The sequence below is a fragment of the Colletotrichum karsti genome, assembly GCF_011947395.1.
Source record: "Colletotrichum karsti strain CkLH20 chromosome Unknown Scaffold18, whole genome shotgun sequence".
Lineage (NCBI taxonomy): Eukaryota > Fungi > Ascomycota > Sordariomycetes > Glomerellales > Glomerellaceae > Colletotrichum > Colletotrichum karsti.
The window spans coordinates 657,772-675,969 of NW_024065918.1; the positions used below are offsets into that span (position 1 = coordinate 657,772).

The following is an 18,198-nucleotide window of genomic DNA, read 5'->3' on the forward strand; positions in this document are numbered from 1 at the left end:
GCAAACGTGATACCCAGAAAAGTAACCCCCATGCCGTACAACCCAAGTAGAAACCATTTACGAATCGTACTTGGCCATAATCTCCCTCAACCGATCCAAAGGCAACGCCTCGATCTTCCTATCACAGAACCCCGTCATCGTCTCGGCGCCGCACAGCGCGTTATAAATACTCTCCTCCGTCGCGTCCGCCGCCGCCTCAAACAACCCGTTGATAGTCGTATCATCCACGCTCTCGACCCTCAACGCCCTCGCCTTGAACGGGTCCACGTGTTTCTTCTCACTATCAAGCGTCTGCACGGGGACCGCGTTCCCCGTCGAGAAGGCGAGGAAGATGTCGCCCGAGGGGTTATGCCCGTACCCGCCGACCCGCGCGAGCCCGACGGTCGCCCGCTTCGCCAGCCGCTGGCACTGCACGGGCGTCAGCGGCGCGTCGGTCGCGATGACGACGATGATGGACCCGTCCTTCTTCTCCTTGTGCGCGGCGACGTCGGCCTGCGCCGCGGCCTTTTCCGCCTCGAGCGCCCGCCCCACGGGGAACCCGCCGACGCGCAGGTGCGCCGCCTTGCCGTAGTTGGCCTGCACGAGGGCGCCGACCGTGTAGGACGTGGGGTTGCCGTCGGCGTCCAGCCCGCCGACCACGCGCGAGCTCGAGCCCGTGCCGCCCTTGAAGTAGTGGCAGATCATGCCGGTGCCGCCGCCGGTGTTGCCCTCGCGCACGGGGTCGGCGGCGGCGGTCTCGATGCCGCGGACGACGTCGGCGGGCGCGACGGCGAGCTTGGCGATGTCGTTGAGGTAGCCGTCGAAGGTCTCGCCGACGACAGGTAACAGGAACCAGGCGACCTCGCCGTTGGCGTTGGCGTAGTGGCGGATGGAGTGCTCGTAGACGCCGCGGTAGGCGTCGCCGACGGAGAGGGAGTTAGTGAGGACGACGGGGCTGGCGAGCAGGCCGGTCTCCTCGATCCAGTGGGAGCCGGTGAGCTCGCCGGAGCCGTTGAAGCGGAAGATGCCGGCGTAGCAGGCGTCCTTGAACCAGGTGTCGCGGGGGAGGATGACGGTGACGCCGGTGTTGACGCCGGGGGCGGAGTGGATCTCCTGGGTGGAGGCGAGGACGCCGGGGACGTCGGTGATGGAGTTTTTGGGGCCGGGCGGGTGGGTGCCGAGGTGGAGATTCGGGAGGACCTCGCGGACGCGGGCGCGGGGTTCCGCCGTTGTGGTTGTGGGGGTGGATTGGGTGGCCATTGTGTTAGAAGTAATTGTTTTAGACTTGAAGTGCTTGCGGTCCTACTTCTCAGCAATAGCAGCTTGGTCGCGCAATGGCAACCATTTTATACAGGTCTTCCATCATCGCCAATTCAAAGCTGTCGGCGTACGGGTTGGCGAAGGATCGTGTGAGCCTCCACTGCGACCCAATTAACTGGCGCGACTACGGGATGAATCATCATGAACCATTGTGTTCATTGGGCGGGTCGGCCGCCGTGTAAGCAGTGCGTGGGTTTCGACTTGCTCGTTCGGGCAGGTCGTGCAGGGAAGTGCTGCCTTTGCCGACAACGCGTACTCCGCTTGCGTGGGTTTTTCGTCGTCGGCGTCGACGACGGCTTACACAGGCGAGCCCTGATGCCTGGCAATGCGAAGCGAAGCGATTGAGACTGAGACTAAAGGAACTTTTGGAGATGTTCGCTGAGACTGTCGCTAGGTTGTCACGGTTGTCCTCAGCAGTTGAGGTGTAATTACTGTGTTGTATTGACTTAGCTCTTCGGCTAAGTCGGGAACTGCAGAAGAAGCTTCACGAATAACGAGAGCAATATTTCGCACTACAATAGCGTCGAATGATAATTATTTCAATTACAATTGATGTCAGACGCAATGAGAGCAGGCAGCATTGAAGCTCATGCAGATGGATAATGGCCGCCTGGAGATTACCAGGCCGCCGATTAGACCACCGGGGTTACCGAATACGATAACGTTAGCAATTCTGACAAATTGAATAGGCTGACTTACGTGTGTCCTTCATTCGATTGACGATGTGAAGCGTATTTGTGTTCCTGAACAGGAAATATCACGACAATTGAGAAGTGACCTTCTGTCAACCTTACGGATATGTACCTCGGCAAACGGACCCCACACCAGATCGCTCGGCCGGTAAGTGGAGTCGGAATGCGGGGAAGCACCTCCAAAACGCTCCAAATCCTCGGGGAAGTTCAGTGTTGTCCGTCATTACCAAGACAACCTAGCATGGGGGAAGCTCTGTGCGGAGGAGGTGCGGGAGGTGAATCCCGACATCGCTCCTCTTCAACCTCGCTCCCAAAGGCTTCACCTCTCATCTCGCTGGTTCATCTCACATCTCACCTGAGCCAATCCGTCCCATCCGATCTTGTAAGCCGTCTAGCACACACCACGTAGATCAGCGGTCTCTCATAAACGCCCACCATGACGCCTTCGCTCAGGGTCCTCCCAAACGTAAGTCCCGTCGCCCCCCTCTCTCTCTCACGAGCCTCATCTCAAACTCACATCAACTCAGGCCGCGACCCGCGCCGTCTCCCTCCTGCGCACAATCCAAGCCCATCCGCCATCATGCCCCTGCCACACCAACCCCGGCCATCACCACCACCACAACCCCCTAAACTTCACCCCGCGACCCCTCCGAACCGGCTCGCGTAACTTCGCCACACCCGTCGACGGTCCCCAGAAGGAATACGCCTTTGAGATGGCCGCCTCCTCGATCCGCTTCGGCCCCGGCTCGACGCAGGAGGTCGGCATGGACTTCGCCAACATGGGCGCCAAGCGCGTCGCCGTCGTCACCGACCCCACCGTCGACGGCCTCTTCGCCATGCAGCAGGTCCGCGAGGCCCTCGACCGCGAGGGCATCAACTACAAGGTCTACAACAAGACCCGCGTCGAGCCCAAGGACAGCTCCGTCCGCGACGCCATCGACTGGGCCCGCCCCTTCGCCCCGGACGCCTTCCTCGCCGTCGGCGGCGGCTCCGTCATCGACACCGCCAAGCTCATGAACCTCTACTCGTGCTACCCGGACGCCCCCTTCCTCGACTTCGTCAACGCGCCCCTCGGCAAGGGACGCCCCGTCGACAAGCCCCTGAAGCCCCTCATCGCGGTGCCCACCACGGCCGGCACCGGCTCCGAGACGACCGGGACGGCCATCTTCGACCTCGTCTCCAAGAGGGCCAAGACGGGCGTCGCGCACAGGAACATGAAGCCCACGCTCGGCATCTGCGACCCCCTCAACACCCGCACCATGCCCGCCGCCGTCAAGGCCGCCTCGGGCCTCGACGTGCTCTGCCACTCCCTCGAGTCCTGGACGGCGATCCCCTACAATGAGCGCGTGCCGCGTCCGAAGAACCCCATCCTCCGTCCCGCGTACCAGGGCGCGAACCCGATCAGTGACGTGTTCTCGTTCCACGCTCTGCGGGCTACGGTCAAGTACCTCCCCCGCGCCGTGCGGGACCCGGATGATTATGAGGCGCAGAGCGAGATGCTTCTCGCCGCGACGCTGGCCGGTGTCGGATTCGGTAACGCCGGAGTCCACCTTTGCCACGGTAAGTTTACCACACGATTTCGAATTCCGCGTCGGACCGCTAACACGCTCGTCAGGCATGTCCTACCCCATCTCCGGCCAGAACCCGGGCTACCAGCACGCGGGCTACAAGGTGGACTACCCCATCATCCCGCACGGCGTGTCCGTCGCCGTGACGGCCCCAGCGGTCTTCCGCTTCACCGGCGCCTCCAACCCGGAGCGCCACCTCCAGGCCGCTGAGGCCTTCGGCGTCGACGTCTCGCGCGTGCGCAAAGAGGATGCCGGCGAGGTCCTCGCCGACGCCTTGACCAAGTTCCTCGCGGATCTTGGAGACCAGCCTGCGGGTATCAAGGAGCTCGGTTTCGAAACGGAACACCTAGACGACCTTGTCGAGGGCACCATTCCGCAGGCTCGAGTTCTGATGCTGGCGCCTGGTTTGGAGACGGAGCTTCAGAAGGAGAGAGAGCAACTGAGGGGGTTGTTTGAAAACGCCTTGACGCATTGATCTTGATGAAGCGATGGTGGGCGTGAACATGTGGTTGTGAAGATAAATTGGATAGCTTGCGAGAGCTGATTTGTCATAGCATATAATCGAAGCATTTTTGGCGAGCACCCTGAAGACTGAAAGTTGGACGTCTAAGAACGAAGATACGAAAAGATCACGGATTCGGACGAAGATGGGGTCCAAAAGAGAAGGTTGAAGCCGTTTGATTTATTGCGTGACCCGCAGGCTTCTTGCATCGACTCGGTAAATAAAAGGCAGCAAAAGTATGTGTTGACGACGCCTCTGGCCCATGCTGATAAGCAGTAGGATGAAGATGAAAACGCAGAAACATTAAAAAAGAATCCAAACAAGCAGCGGCGACTGACTTGAGAGCCAACGAAGCCCCCCGATGTCACGCCATGAACCCCCTTGCGCCTTCCATTTTGATGAAGATATCCTCACCCTCGACTGTCCGTTATCCATTCACGCTTTCTTAAAGCCCTTCCCCCTCACCTCCTTGCCCTTGCCGACGACGTGATCGTACAGCTCCTGGGGCAAGACGTCCATGATGAGCCGGCGCACAAAGAGCACGTCGCGCATCATGTTCTCGTGCTGGGCGGCGGCCATGTGCTTCTCGGTGCGGAGCGCCATGTCGAGGACTCTATCCGAGGCTTCGTAGACTTGGATCAGCGTGATCCTGAACTCCTCGCGGTTCTCCCTCCAGGCGGCGCTCGCGGTCTCGTCGTCGGCCGGGAGGGACTCGATGTCGATGTCGATGCCCAGCAGTCCGAGGAGGGTGAACATGGCGTGCAGGCCGAGGATGAGGTTTCTTCTGCCAGTGGACGTTAGTGTCAGCTATTTGGTGCTGGGAGAGGACAGGGAGGACGAAATTCTTACGATGCTTTGTAAACTCGGTTGATGGCTTTCTCGATGTTCTTTTCCCGCTGTCGGAGCTCGGAGGGACCGCTGCCGTCTGCGTTCTCTGGCGAGGTCATCTTCGCGGCCTTTGATGTCATGGTCGATGGTCTTATTGGTTCGTAACGATGGTGTTGGTTGGGTGAAGCGGGTGTATTCACCTGGTACGAGATGACAGTAAGACGAGAAGGTAGACCTAGGTTTTGGGGGAAAGGCGAAATTTTCAGTGGTGTTAAATTGGTTTTGCACCAATGTGGAAGAAGAGAGGCTCGAAGAATCGTTTTTGTTTTATTCGAGAAGCACGTGGAAAAGGTTCGCTGCAGCTATTCGGCAGGAGCTTGTTGGCCTATTCCGTTTGCACCAAGGGAAGGAGCAAGCTGTCGCTTTACTTCACCTTCTATGCCAGCGATCTTACGGCCTTCGATATTTGTCCTGATTCAAAAACCCACAATGTTTGATTTTTAATGTTTATAACTCGATCAAATTAGTCTGGTATTCAGAGTAAGAAGCAAGTCTGAACCGGTTGATTCTCATGTCCTTTCAAGGATCGAGCCCTCTAATCCGATGGAGATATGTATGATTTCCAGCTGTGCGGAATTCATATTGATATTCAACAAACCCAATTGAACAGCGGGCTCATTTCATGCTGCCAACATCTTAGCTACGTCAGATGTTGATAGTAGACAACGATAGTTACATACCTAGTAGGCACAGACGTAACCGTGCAAGCGCACAGTGTGACACCGCTCAAGCCACTGCAAAATGCCCCTCCAAGAATCCCCCACGCAACATGTCTCTGCCCCTCGATTCAGGGCGGTGAGTCAGGGCAATTGTCTTTGACTCAGTGCCTTTGTGACTACCCCGCTGCAGCCAATGCAAGTCGCTGCCCCTCGTTAAACATTTTGACAGGGTAAAACTTCGATCGCGAGACGCCAGAGGATTTTTTGTGAGTCAAAACCCGACGGATGACTCTGGGGAACTCAGAGCACCAAAACAGCACTTAAAGACATCTTCGGGATCGTTTCCAACTAACGAGGGAAATTTTGTGTACAGCAAACCCCCGCAATCGCAATCATGGCCGACTCCAGCGCTCCCGAACCCCCCACCGAGCAGGTCAAGGACCTCAAGGTCGAGGAGCAGACCGCCAAGCTCCTGCTCGACGATGTCACCGGCGAGATGATCTCCAAGACGGAGCTCAAGAAGCGCCAGAAGGCCCGTCAGAGGGAGGCCGAGAAGGCCAAGAAGGCCGCCGCCGCCCCTCCCAAGCCCGCCGCCAAGAAGGGCAACGCCGAGGTCGACGAGAAGAACCTGGACCCCAGCCAATACTTTGAGAACCGATCTCGTACCATCAACAAGTGTGTCTCCGTTGCGGCGTCTTGAGCGTGGGAATATGGACTGATTGCGCGGAATAGGCTGCGCGAGACCAAGGTCCCCAACCCCTACCCCCACAAGTTCCACGGTAAGACAGACCTCTGGTGACAGTTCTGCGGACGGACCTGACACGAGTATAGTCGACTACGATCTGCGCAAGTTCGTCAACGACTTCGGACACCTCAAGTCCGGCGAGACCGACAAGACCAAGGTCCTCCGCGTCGGTGCCCGTATCTACAACAAGCGCGCCTCCGGCAACAAGCTCTTCTTCTATGATATCCGCGCCGAGGGCGTCAAGGTCCAGGTCATGGCCCAGGCGCAGGAGGTTGCCGAGGGCAGCCCGTCCTTCGAGGACCAGCACCTGCACCTCCGCCGAGGCAAGCATTGGATCTGCGATTGGGAAGGACTGCAAGCTGACCGCGCGTAGGTGACGTTGTCGGTGTCATTGGTTACCCCGGAAGGTATGTGTCGCGTGACCCTCGCAGACGACGGCGCAATGCTAAACGTCAACAGGACAGCGCCCAAGTCTAAGATCGAGAAGGGCGAGGAGGGTGAGCTCTCCATCTTCGCGACCGAGTTCGTTCTCCTCACCCCCTGCCTGCACACCCTCCCCGACGAATACTACGGCTTCAAGGACCACGAGGAGCGCCACCGCAAGCGCTACCTCGATCTCATCATGAACGAGAAGAGCCGTCAAATCCTCATCTCCAGATCCAAGATCGTCACCTACATCAGACGCTACTTCGACGACAGGGTAGGCCACTTCGCAACCGCAGCGAAACATCCCACACTAACACCACCCAGGATTTCGTCGAAGTCGAGACCCCCATGATGGGTCCCATCGCCGGTGGCGCCACGGCCAAGCCCTTCGTCACCCACCACAACGACCTCGACATGCAGATGTTCATGAGAATAGCTCCCGAGCTCTACCTGAAGGAGCTCGTCGTCGGCGGCCTCCACCGCGTCTACGAGCTCGGCCGCCAGTTCCGCAACGAGGGCATCGACCTCACCCACAACCCCGAGTTCACCACCTGCGAGTTCTACCAGGCGTTCGCCGACGTCTACGACATGATGGACATGACCGAGGAGCTCGTCTCCGGCCTCGTCAAGCACCTCACCGGCGGCTACAAGACCCAGTTCCACACCCAGCACGGCGAGGTCTACGAGGTTAACTGGGAGCGCCCCTGGAAGCGCTTCGAGATGATCCCCGAGCTCGAGAAGGCCACCGGCGAGAAGTTCCCCCCGGCCGACCAGCTCCACACCGCCGAGACCAACGAGTTCCTCCAGAAGGTCCTCAAGAAGATGAAGCTCGAGTGCTCGCCGCCCCTCACCAACGCCCGCATGATCGACAAGCTCGTCGGCGAATACATCGAAGAGCAGTGCGTGAACCCCTGCTTCATCTTCGGCCACCCGCAGGTCATGTCGCCCCTCGCCAAGTACCACAGGGACATCCCCGGCCTCTGCGAGCGCTTCGAGGCCTTCGTGTGCAAGAAGGAGATCGCCAACGCCTACACCGAGTTGAACGACCCCTTCGACCAGAGACTCCGCTTCGAGGAGCAGGCCCGCCAGAAGGACCAGGGCGACGACGAGGCGCAGCTGATTGACGAGAACTTCTGCATGTCTCTCGAGTACGGTCTGCCTCCCACCGGAGGATGGGTAAGTTTGAGGTTCCTGCCACGAGCAAAGCAACGCCCCATGGAAGCTAACACGTTCGCAGGGTATGGGTATCGACAGAATGGTCATGTTCTTGACGGACAACTACAGCATCCGCGAGGTCCTCGCCTTCCCCTTCATGAAGGAGGAGAAGCAGGCGGAGAAGAAGGCCTCCGCGGCGGAGGTCGTCGGCGTCAAGCCCGTCCCCGAAGAGGGCATCGCCCACAAATAGATGACGACTGACTAGATGAAATGGGATTGACATGTCAAGAGACGAATCGGCTTTTGTTTTGATTGTCTACTCGCGAGGGCGCGCAAAGGCGTCCCCCCAATAAAAGATATCCGGCAGACATTCCATAGTCTAGAGTTGAGCTTCTATTTTCAATAAACCAAAAAAAAGGGGATGATGATAGACAGGATATTCGAAGACCAAAACCTCAAAGGGGCGGTCGTTTTTTCCGTCCGATGCGTGTTGCTACAGAGTGTTATACATATCTACTTTTTGTGTGTGTCATGTGCCATAATGCAATATTTGCTGCCATAATGCAGTTTAACGCAAGTAATCATATACCGGAAGAATTCTCAGGGAACGGTCAGTGCAGCTCTTAAGGCTTGATGTTCATCGCCTTGATCCGCTTCTGGATCAGGGCGAGCGTGGACTTGGGCACGCGCAGGCGGTGACCGAGGACCAGGGCGCCGGTAAGCAGGGCGAGGGCGCCGGCCTGGTGGGTGGCGGCCAGGTGGGTGGGGACGATGTAGATGAGGGTGCTGATGCCGAGGGCGGCCTGCAGGAGGACGAGGTGGACGGTGCCGAGGACGCCCTTCTTGACGTCCCTGGGGAGGGCGGCGGCGACGCGGCGGGTGCGGGAGTAGGCGAAGAGGGAGAGGATGGCGGTGAGGGTGGTCATGGCGAGGATGCGGTGGTCGAGCTGGACGGTGCTGGGGTTCTCGAGCATGTTGCGCCACCAGAGGTCGGAGCCGTCGTCCTTGCGGGAGTAGAACTTGTCCCAGAGCTCCTTGGCGGGCGGGGTGAGGCCGAGGCCCATGTAGGGGAACTCGTTGTAGATGAGGCCGGCGTCGAGGCCGGCGACGAGGGCGCCGGACATGGCGGTGGTGAAGACGAGGGCGACGAGGGCGAAGGAGAGGCGGCGGAAGGTGCGGATGGCCGGGTTCTGCAGGGCGGCGAGGGCCTTGTGGGCGGCGACGGGGTCGGCGAGGAGGCGGCGGGTGCGCAGGATGGAGAGGGCCGAGACGAGCATCCACGAGTAGCAGACGAAGGCGGTGGCCAGGTGGGCGGTCAGGCGGTACTGGGAGACGCGGGGGTGGGAGCCGGGGGCGAAGAGGTCGTCCTTGAGGCCGGACTTGACCATCCACCAGCCGATGAAGCCCTGGAAGCCGATGAGGGCGGAGATGCCGGCGAGGTTGAGGGCCATCTTGGGGGTGACGCGGCGGCGGGCGACGAAGTAGATTGTGGGGAGGACGAAGGACATGCCGATGAAGCGGCCCCAGAGGCGGTGGGACCACTCCATGAAGTAGATCTTCTTGAACTCGTCCATGGTCATGTGCGGGTTGAGGAGCTTGAACTCGGGGGAGGCGCGGTACTTTTCGAACTCGGATTCCCAGTCTTCTTCGTTGCGCGGGGGCATGGAGCCGGTTACGGGACGCCATTCGGTGATGCTCAATCTGTTGTGTTCGTAAGTTAGCCGAGTTTCGAACAGATTGTGAAGGCTAATTGAGTAAAGAATGAGGGGGCCATACCCAGATTCAGTTAACCGTGTGAGGCCGCCCCAGACGACAATACCAAAGACGCTGACGGCGGAACCGAGGAGCCAATATGCGACAGACTTGGAATTCGTCTCGGGCCAGGCGCTCTTCTTGGTGTTGTCCTTGGTCGTGGCCTCGGCGGCCTGCTGGGCGATCGTGGAGGAGGAGGTCTTATCGGCGGCAACGACGTTGCTGTTGAAGCTCAGCGGCGCCTTGGTCTGGTTGAAGCATCTGACCTGCTGGCCAGTCGTCTGCTGGGATCGTACGATGTCGAGGATTCGGGAGGAGGAGCGCCATTGGGGCTGCTGGCGCTGGCATTGTCGGCATACAAAGAGCGAGGGCGAGGCGCGGACGGCCAGCCTTCGCAGTCCCGGTGCGAAAGACGCCATGGTATGCGCGCGGGGTGGTGGTGGGCGACCGTTTGACGCAGAGGAAGATGGAGATGTCCGGTCAGTGAAATAAATTCGGGGATGGGAAATCGAGGGCGGCTTAGTGGTTCGTTAGAAGCTCCGGCACCCTTCGGCTGGAGGTGGGACCACTTTTTCGGACTGGTGTCATAGATCCCCTTGAAGAAGAGCGGTGCTCGGACCATCAGAGACCCCTGTTGGACGGGCGTGGTGTGTTCGCCCCGCTGTAAATTTCTTGTTCACCGCTTCCCGCCCACCACGGCAGAATTCAGAAAAAGTTCCAATCCGCCAGTCCGTGCGTCTGCGCATGCTGTGTGTGTGTGCGGGTGGGAATCGAGAACTCGTCTGGAAAAAAATCGCCGTCGTAACACACGAGCGACCGTTAAACACACAATCCACACCCCAAAGTCTTCGACACGATGCCCGGAAGACAATCCCACGGGCGCACCCTCCTGGCGTCGAAGCCGCAAGCCAAGACCTTCCGCAAGTCAAAAGCAAAGGCCCAGGCCAAGGCCCTCGACGCCTTCACGATCGCCTCCGAGCAGTTCCCGACCAAGCAGAAGCTCACCCCTCGGTTCCGCGAGATCGAGGGCCAGAAGGAGTCCGGGAAGAAGCACAGGCGCGACGAGGACGACGACGACGAAGAGGATGACGAGGACGGGGACGACGACGACGATGAGCAGCCACGGCGGAAGAAGGCGAAGCCTTCATCTGGCGGCGGCGACGACGAGTCCGAGTATGGCAGCGACAGCGACGGCAACGAGTGGCACTACGGCGTCAACGACGACGAGGACTCGGAGCTGGACAGTGACGAGGCGTTTGGCGACAGCGACGAGGAGGATTTCCAGGGGTATTCTTTCAGAGGTAGCAAGGCTGCCAAGAACGAGGTTCGTGCGGGCTCGAGGCTTTCCTCCGACGGGTTTTCCGACCCTGTACGCACTGGGCTAACATGTCACGGCAGGAGGACGACTCGGAAGAAGAAGACGACGACGAATCGCTAGGCGAGGACGCCATCGACCTGGCGCAGGCCCTGGACGAGTACGAGTCCGACGAGTCCATGCAGGACCAAGAGGGCTCCGGGTCCGAGGACTCCGACTCGGAAGCGGAAGATAGCCCGCCGTCGTCCGACTCGGAGGACGAAGACGACGAGGAGGCGGACCCGTCCAAGCTGGGCGCGCTGCAAAAGTTCATCACCAGCTACGGCGGCGACGAGGACGACGAGGCGCCGACCAAGCAGAAGCAGAAGATCAGCTTCAAGGACCTCGGTCTCTCGGGCGTCAAGGACGCGCAGATGCGCAAGTCGGTCAAGCTCATGGCCAAAGAAGACAAACAGACCGGTAGCAGCGCCGGCAAGAAGCTCGAGGTGCCCCTGGCGCGACGGCAGCAGGACAAGCTCGCGCGTGCGGCGGCGTACGAAAAGGCCAACGAGACCATCGGCCGGTGGCAGGACACGGTCAAGCACAACCGGCGCGCGGAGCACCTCGTGTTCCCGCTCCCGCAGAACGCGGCGGACGAGGGCCTCGACAACCGCGAGCTGCAGGCCATGAACCCCAAGAACGCCGGCACGGAGCTGGAGCAGACCATCATGTCCATCATGCAGCAGAGCGGGCTGGGGATGAACAAGCACGAGGAGAACCGGATGCGCAAGGAGGAGGCGGAGGAGGGCATGTCCAAGGAGGCGCTGCAGGACCTCGTCAACCAGCGGCGGCGGGAGCGGGAGCTCAGCTCGCGCGAGGCCAAGAGGGCGGCGCGCATCAAGAAGATCAAGAGCAAGGCGTACCACCGGGTCCACCGCAAGGAGAGGGAGCGGGAGGAGGCGAAGCTGCACGAGGCCATGGCGGAGAACGGCGAGATCGACTCCGAGGCGGAGCGCGAGGCCGCGGACCGCGCGAGGGCGCTCGAGAGGGTCGGCGCCAAGCACAGGGACTCCAAGTGGGCGAAGCTCGGGGGCTCCAACAAGCGCGCCGTCTGGGACGACGAGTACCGCGCCGGGCTGCACGACATGGCGCGCCGCGAGGAGGAGCTGCGCCAGCGCAAGCTGGGCCGCGCCGGCCACTCGGGCTCGGAAGACGAGGACGAGGAGGAGGCGTCGTCCTCGGACGACGGCGGCGACGGGAGCGACGAGGAGGCGCACGAGAGGCGCAAGCTGCTCAAGCAGCTCAAGCGCGTCGAGGACGCCGAGGACGACGGGCCCGCGTCGAAGCTGATGCAGATGAAGTTCATGCAAAAGGCCGAGGCGCAGCAGAAGAAGGCCAACGACGAGCTCATCGCACAGATCCGTCGGGACATCGCGTCGGACGGGGAGGGCAGCGAGGGCGAGGAGGAGGTGACGGAGGTGGGACGCAAGAAGTTCGGCGGCGCCCTGAAGCCCGCCATCTCCGCGCCCGCGCTGTCGCAGGCGAAGAAGCAGAAGAAGAGCAAGAAGGCCGACGATGAAGACGAAGAAGATGAAGTGCCCGACAACAGCGCGGTGAACGCGGGCTACTCCATCACGGCCGAGGCGCCCGCCACGGGCTCCGCGTGGTCGTCCGGCCCGCGCAAGAAGTCGTCCAAGGGGCACTCACAACCCGGCGCGCGCGTCGCGGACCTGGACAACTCGCAAGCCATGACAGCCGCACCCGCCGCCAAACCCAAGTCTCGATCAAAGACAGCCACAGCAGCAGCCGACTCCGACGCAGACGCGGACTCGGAAGAAGACCCCGACGTGCACCTCCCGCTCGCGATCCGCGACATCGCGCAGATGGACAAGGCGTTCGCGGGCGACGACGTGGTTGTCGACTTCGCCCGCGAAAAGGCCGAGATCGAGACGGCGGACGACGACAAGGTGGTCGACAACACGCTTCCCGGGTGGGGCGGCTGGGTCGGCGAGGGGGTGAGCGCGCGGGAGAAGAAGAGGCAGCAGGGGCGGTTCGTGACCAAGGTGGAGGGCGTGAAGAAGGCGAACCGCAAGGACGCCAAGCTGGACAAGGTCATCATCAGCGAGAGGCGCGTCAAGAAGGTCAGTCATTCCATCTTTCATACGTCTGTATCCACGCACACAGATCTGCTAACTCGGTCATCGCAGAACGACAAGTACCTCGCCTCGCAGCTCCCGCATCCGTTCGAGTCCAAGGCGCAGTACGAGCGCTCGCTGCGTCTGCCGCTGGGCCCGGAGTGGGTTACCAAGGAGTCGTTCCAGGACTCGATCAAGCCGCGTATCCTCAAGAAGCAGGGCATCATCGCGCCCATGTCGAGGCCGACTATGTGAGAGACGATGTCATGAAGGACTATGTTGCGAGAGACGAAGGAGTGGAAGGGAGGTTACGTCAAAGTTTGTTCGGATATCTGGACGGCATCATCACAGCACATGGGGCACAAAAGCATTGCTGCATGTTGAATACATCTACTTTTTTATTGCGTATAGACGTAGAGACCTCACTGCATCCGCGTAAAAGCGGCACTCGCAGATACCACCGAGGCTATCCAAAAGTTTTACTGTCATCCAGAAAGGATTTCTCTTCGTTGCGATCAAGAACTAGCAATTACGGACCTCGCGAACCTGTTTTTTTCTTCTTTGTACCTTTGCAAAACACCAATTTCTCCGTTTCTCAAAGGAATCTGGGATACCGCCCTCCGACCTTGGAAACCGCCCCGTTTGAAGTATAGTACAGTTCTGTCATAGACACACCAAGGAAATATGCACACAAGGGATTTCGTTTCTGACAACGATTGTCTGTCGAATGAAGGACCTCATCGTCTCTGATAAGGCCTCTGTTCGATGATACTCTGAGTATGAAAAGCCAGATAAGCGCGACAAGCGCTTTTGGGTATATTTAGCCACCTTCTCTCGGCTTGAATGTCCGACGTCTCAGTCTGAGAAGAGGCCTCTGATGAATTTGTAGTGTATAACATCTTCTTCCTCGCTCAACCCATGACTGTGTTAAAAGCCTTGTCCAGAGCGTCGCTAGGGCTGACGTAGAAGGCCAATGCGATGATGATGTAGAGGCCGAGCAACATGGCTCCTTCCAGATAGTTGGACTTGCCGTCCTGCACGGTGTACGTAACAACCAACACGGAGAATGCGAAGGCGACGGTTTCGAAAGTCTCGAAGCGAAGAGTCATGGGCTGGTCGAGGACAGCCCATCCGAGAACGACAAGGAAAGGGGTGACAAGAAGAGCGATTTGGATGCTAGAGCCGATAGCAACACCCATGGCGAGGTCCATCTTGTTGCGGATGGCAACGACCACTGCGGTGACGTGCTCTGCCGCATTGCCGACAATGGGAATGAGAATCAAACCGATGAAGTTCTTGCTGATGTGCGCGGTCTCGACGAGAGGGTCGATGCTTCCAACGAGGTAGTCGGCGCAGATGGCAACCAACACAGTGGTGACAACGAGGACAATGCCGGCAGCAATAGGTCCCATGACAGGCTCCTCGGCCTCCTCCTCGTTGTGGTGCTGAGTCTCGGCGTCGAAAAGGTTGGGGTGGGTGCGGAGCTGGAACCAAAGGTACATAACGTACAGCAGCAGAAGGATGATGGCAGTGCCGCGGGAAAGCACCAAAATGCTATGTTCCTTATCCTCCGAGTCGGCCTTGGAGAGCGCTGAGTAGAGCTAGAGCGATGTTAGTCAGGGAGCGGGGTACATGTGCAGACCAGTAGAAGCTTACCGTAGCAGGGATGACGAGCGATGCCGACGACAGGGTCATCAGCGAGCAAGTGGTCTGCGCCGTAGCGGAGGCGAAGCTCTGTTCCATGCCCTGGCCCGTAACTCTGTCGCGCATGTTGACAATGCCGCCGAAGAAGAAGCACATGCCCATGACCAAGAGCAAGTTGGACAGAATCGAACCCAGCATGGACGATTGGACAACCTGAATTTGTCCATCCCTCAAGGCAACTATGCTGACGATAAGTTCGACGGCGTTACCAAAAGTGGCGTTCAGCAGTCCTCCCAGCGCTTCTCCCAACTTCATCGAGATCTGTTCGGTCGCGAAGGACAAGACGGCGGCAAGTGGAATGATGGCGAAGAAGTTGATTGTGAAGACAGCTGTCGGGCTCCAGTTGGCCTCGCCGGCGATGATGCCGATAGGCACCATGACAAGAAGAAAGTTGACATAGTCTGTGGTGAGGCACTGCTGTTAGCTGGCTGGCGCGCGACGAGTTGCGAGGACCGATATGCGACTTACTGCTGAGGAGGGTAACCTTAGCGACGTGCCAGGTATGAGAAGAATACCTCACGGCGACGTTGTCACTGTCGATACCCGGAGTATGCCTCGTGTCGAAAAGGAACTTGAGGGTCTTATTGCCGTGGTGCTGGTCGTCGACAAGGCCGTTGCCGTTGCCGTTGTGGTCGTGGTGACCGGAATGGTTGCCGTTGAGAAGAGGCGACTGCTCGTCTACCTCGCCATCGCGGCCATTGGGCTTGTTGGTGCTGCCCCAAGAGCGAACCTGTTCGCGAAAATGTCTGTTGGCTGAGTCGTCCGACATGGCGCCGCCGTCATATTAGTCAAGCCCAGACCACCAGAAAAAAATAGCAGTATGTGCCGTCGTCGCAGCAGGTGTCGAAAGCAGTGTAAGGCAGTATACGAGGTGAGGCAGCCGGCGGACGAGTGAGAAGCGAAAATAGAAGAAAAGGGCAAGGCAAGGAATGACGATCCGCGCGGGATAAGGCGACCAGATAGATGTGCGCCGGTTCCGTTTGGAATGGGTGGGAGGAAGAAGAGAAGGAGCCCGGTGACGGGGAGGTTGCGATGTGTTGTGGCTTGGAGGGAGAAGGAAATGTTGACGGCGTGGGAAACTGCGCCCAGTACTGGACTGCTGCCAAGACAGATGGTAGGTACTGTAGTGCAAATACCTAGGTAAGGTAGGTACGGTAGGGGATACTGGAGGGACAAGGGTGCGACAAGATGGGGCTTGCTGGGACCAGCGGTGATGGACGGGTAACGGGTCGGGGAAAAAGGAAGTGAGAATGGAAATGGAAGAAGTCGAGACAAGGCGACAGCGTAAGGTAGATGGTGCAGCAAAGTAAGTACCTTGCGGTGATTAAAGTGAACGCACAGTAGGGTACCCAAACCAACGAAAAGTGAAGTCTCTTCAACAGAAAACGGGTATGGTAAAGCAGGCGAGGTACTTACAAACCATGATGTACCAGACAACTGTATCCGTACGGCTAAAAGGTACTGATCGTTGGTCGTCTCGTCACGACGGACCGGAGAGATAGATTTCTGGGAGGGAGCCCTGCACCTGTCTGCCGCCCGACGGCAAGGGAGTGGGGTAAAGGACGGTCGGTCAAGTCGAGCGTGATCCAATAGAGGGTGCGCAAAAAGGAGCACGTTGGATGCGCCAAGTCGAAGGTCGCAAGGTACTGAGGGTCTGTCTGGTATCAGAGGGTTGAATGGTGGTGGTCCAAGTGGGCGGTAGGATGACCTCTGCCTCCGAGATCGATGCAGCAGTATCCGTACAGATAGAGCGGCTGCAGTTTGCTGTGAAGGCGTGGGTCACGATCGACTCGAGCGTGTTTTCGGCTTGCGTCTTGCGTCTTGGGCCGTATCGAGGGATGGTGTGCGAGCGCAGGGCCAGCAGGCAGCCTTTGCGTAGGTAGATCAACGAGGTGAATCGAGTCAAAGAGATTCAAGATAATGGATACAAGAAGCGTGTTCCAGTTCCAGATTCCAGATGCAGTTGCGGTTCCAGTTCGAATTGGTCCAGTTGTCCAATCTTCAGGCGATGGGCAAACAGCAACTCCAAAATGGGTGGGTGGTAGGACAAAACTGATGGCAGTTGCAGGAAAAAGAAGAACACAGCCCCCTTTTTCTTGTCAGGTCAATATGGGGAACGTGGGACGGGATGCGGTCAAAGGTAGGACGAAACAGCATTCGAGGTACTCAGTAATCTTGGAAAAGCTTCAGTGTACAAAGCATTTGGACACACACCAGACATCAGACATCAGACATCAGACGCTGGGAATGAGAGAATGGATGGTCCAGTGTCCATTGAGGGAGGTATGGGTCTCAGGGAGGCAGCCCATGGACCATGCTGCTAAATCCTGATGGGTGATGGGTGATCCCACCTCATGCAGGCGCATGCGGGTGCGGATGCGGGCACTTGTACGCCTAACTGCTTCAAGCTTGCACAAGTCTTGTCCACCATGACCGCATTGGATACTCTCGTTACCACAGAGGCGCAACTGCTAGGCTAAAGCAAGTTGAAAAGCTTCAGAGGAACCGTGCGATATCTCCTTCCAAACGTCATACAGCGGACTAGCCAGTAACGAACAGGTTTCAGCAAGGGCGTGGAGTGAGGTCGGCGGCACCCAATGGGACGTGACTGATGATGCCAAGCGTGGCTGTGTTGTCTGGTGTTGCTTCTCATTTTCTCCGCTGTTTCCTGCGAGAGTCCCGTCTTCTCCTAACTCTCCTAACGCCTTCCAAACACGCACCCACTTTCCTCACTTTATCCGGCGCGATTCGAGCTTTCCTCCCACATTTCCGCTGGGAAGGCGAGATGTTGGCAGCGGACAGCTGCCAGCTGTTGTAAGCTGGCGGGCAGTGGTACGTACTTTAGCTCTCCCAGAAATTGTTGGCGGCCATGTTTATTCCGTCATTGTTGGCCTCCAGTCTCGACTGCCTCTTCACAATCTCCTTAAGGTACCTACGTAATCAGCGTAGCTTCAAGTTCCAACCTCTGAAAAATACACCATCCGTTTGCATGCAACGAGGCTCACAAGCATTCATCCGCAAAGCATATTCGCCCTCCCGAAGCCAATTTTCACATACCCGCCACCCATTACCGCAGCAACCTGACATTGACAAACCTTCAAGTCAAAAATGAACAAGTTCAGGCTTGGCTGACAGTCCCTTTCCACATTTTTCGTCTCGGCACGAGTCCGTCCCACTGCCATGCACAGGGAAATCGTCCTGAACTTCGGCTCAGGGGACCGGACGATTTGCGACAAACAGCTCCAGCTTTAGGGAACGAAGAGAGAAAAATAGCACTCCAACCTCTTCAACCTCAAACAAGGACAGCTCCTGGTCCCGTCTGAAGTTTGACTTTTGGGTGCGAGTCTGCAACCACAACGGTACGTACCTTATCTTGAGG

General features: G+C 58.5%; 7 protein-coding genes across 7 annotated transcripts; 3 read left to right on the forward strand and 4 right to left on the reverse strand.

Moving 5' to 3' along the window:
• Positions 1–57: 57 nt before the first annotated feature.
• On the reverse strand, positions 58–1,239 carry CkaCkLH20_06281 (peptidase family S58; the record flags this gene model as incomplete). The annotated part of the gene is made up of 1 exon (XM_038888998.1): positions 58–1,239. One exon carries the CDS (start codon positions 1,237–1,239, stop codon positions 58–60), a length of 1,182 nt encoding a protein of 393 aa, XP_038745799.1.
• A 1,188-nt stretch (positions 1,240–2,427) lies between these two features.
• Positions 2,428–4,034, forward strand: CkaCkLH20_06282 (iron-containing alcohol dehydrogenase; the record flags this gene model as incomplete). The annotated part of the gene is made up of 3 exons (XM_038888999.1): positions 2,428–2,457; positions 2,519–3,551; positions 3,607–4,034. 3 exons carry the CDS (start codon positions 2,428–2,430, stop codon positions 4,032–4,034), a joined length of 1,491 nt encoding a protein of 496 aa, XP_038745800.1.
• A 462-nt stretch (positions 4,035–4,496) lies between these two features.
• On the reverse strand, positions 4,497–5,029 carry CkaCkLH20_06283 (uncharacterized protein; the record flags this gene model as incomplete). Its single annotated transcript, XM_038889000.1, has 2 exons — positions 4,497–4,845; positions 4,911–5,029. 2 exons carry the CDS (start codon positions 5,027–5,029, stop codon positions 4,497–4,499), a joined length of 468 nt encoding a protein of 155 aa, XP_038745801.1.
• A 973-nt stretch (positions 5,030–6,002) lies between these two features.
• Positions 6,003–8,184, forward strand: CkaCkLH20_06284 (lysyl-tRNA synthetase; the record flags this gene model as incomplete). The annotated part of the gene is made up of 6 exons (XM_038889001.1): positions 6,003–6,283; positions 6,341–6,387; positions 6,440–6,722; positions 6,813–7,053; positions 7,104–7,955; positions 8,017–8,184. 6 exons carry the CDS (start codon positions 6,003–6,005, stop codon positions 8,182–8,184), a joined length of 1,872 nt encoding a protein of 623 aa, XP_038745802.1.
• A 373-nt stretch (positions 8,185–8,557) lies between these two features.
• On the reverse strand, positions 8,558–10,105 carry CkaCkLH20_06285 (cytochrome oxidase assembly protein; the record flags this gene model as incomplete). Its single annotated transcript, XM_038889002.1, has 2 exons — positions 8,558–9,635; positions 9,726–10,105. 2 exons carry the CDS (start codon positions 10,103–10,105, stop codon positions 8,558–8,560), a joined length of 1,458 nt encoding a protein of 485 aa, XP_038745803.1.
• A 437-nt stretch (positions 10,106–10,542) lies between these two features.
• CkaCkLH20_06286 (uncharacterized protein) lies at positions 10,543–13,370 on the forward strand (the record flags this gene model as incomplete). The annotated part of the gene is made up of 3 exons (XM_038889003.1): positions 10,543–11,010; positions 11,085–13,121; positions 13,188–13,370. The coding sequence occupies 3 exons, from the start codon at positions 10,543–10,545 to the stop codon at positions 13,368–13,370; spliced, it is 2,688 nt and encodes an 895-aa protein (XP_038745804.1).
• Positions 13,371–14,026: 656 nt separating this feature from the next.
• On the reverse strand, positions 14,027–15,588 carry CkaCkLH20_06287 (calcium proton exchanger; the record flags this gene model as incomplete). The annotated part of the gene is made up of 3 exons (XM_038889004.1): positions 14,027–14,716; positions 14,772–15,220; positions 15,288–15,588. 3 exons carry the CDS (start codon positions 15,586–15,588, stop codon positions 14,027–14,029), a joined length of 1,440 nt encoding a protein of 479 aa, XP_038745805.1.
• Between the last annotated feature and the right edge of the window lie 2,610 nt (positions 15,589–18,198).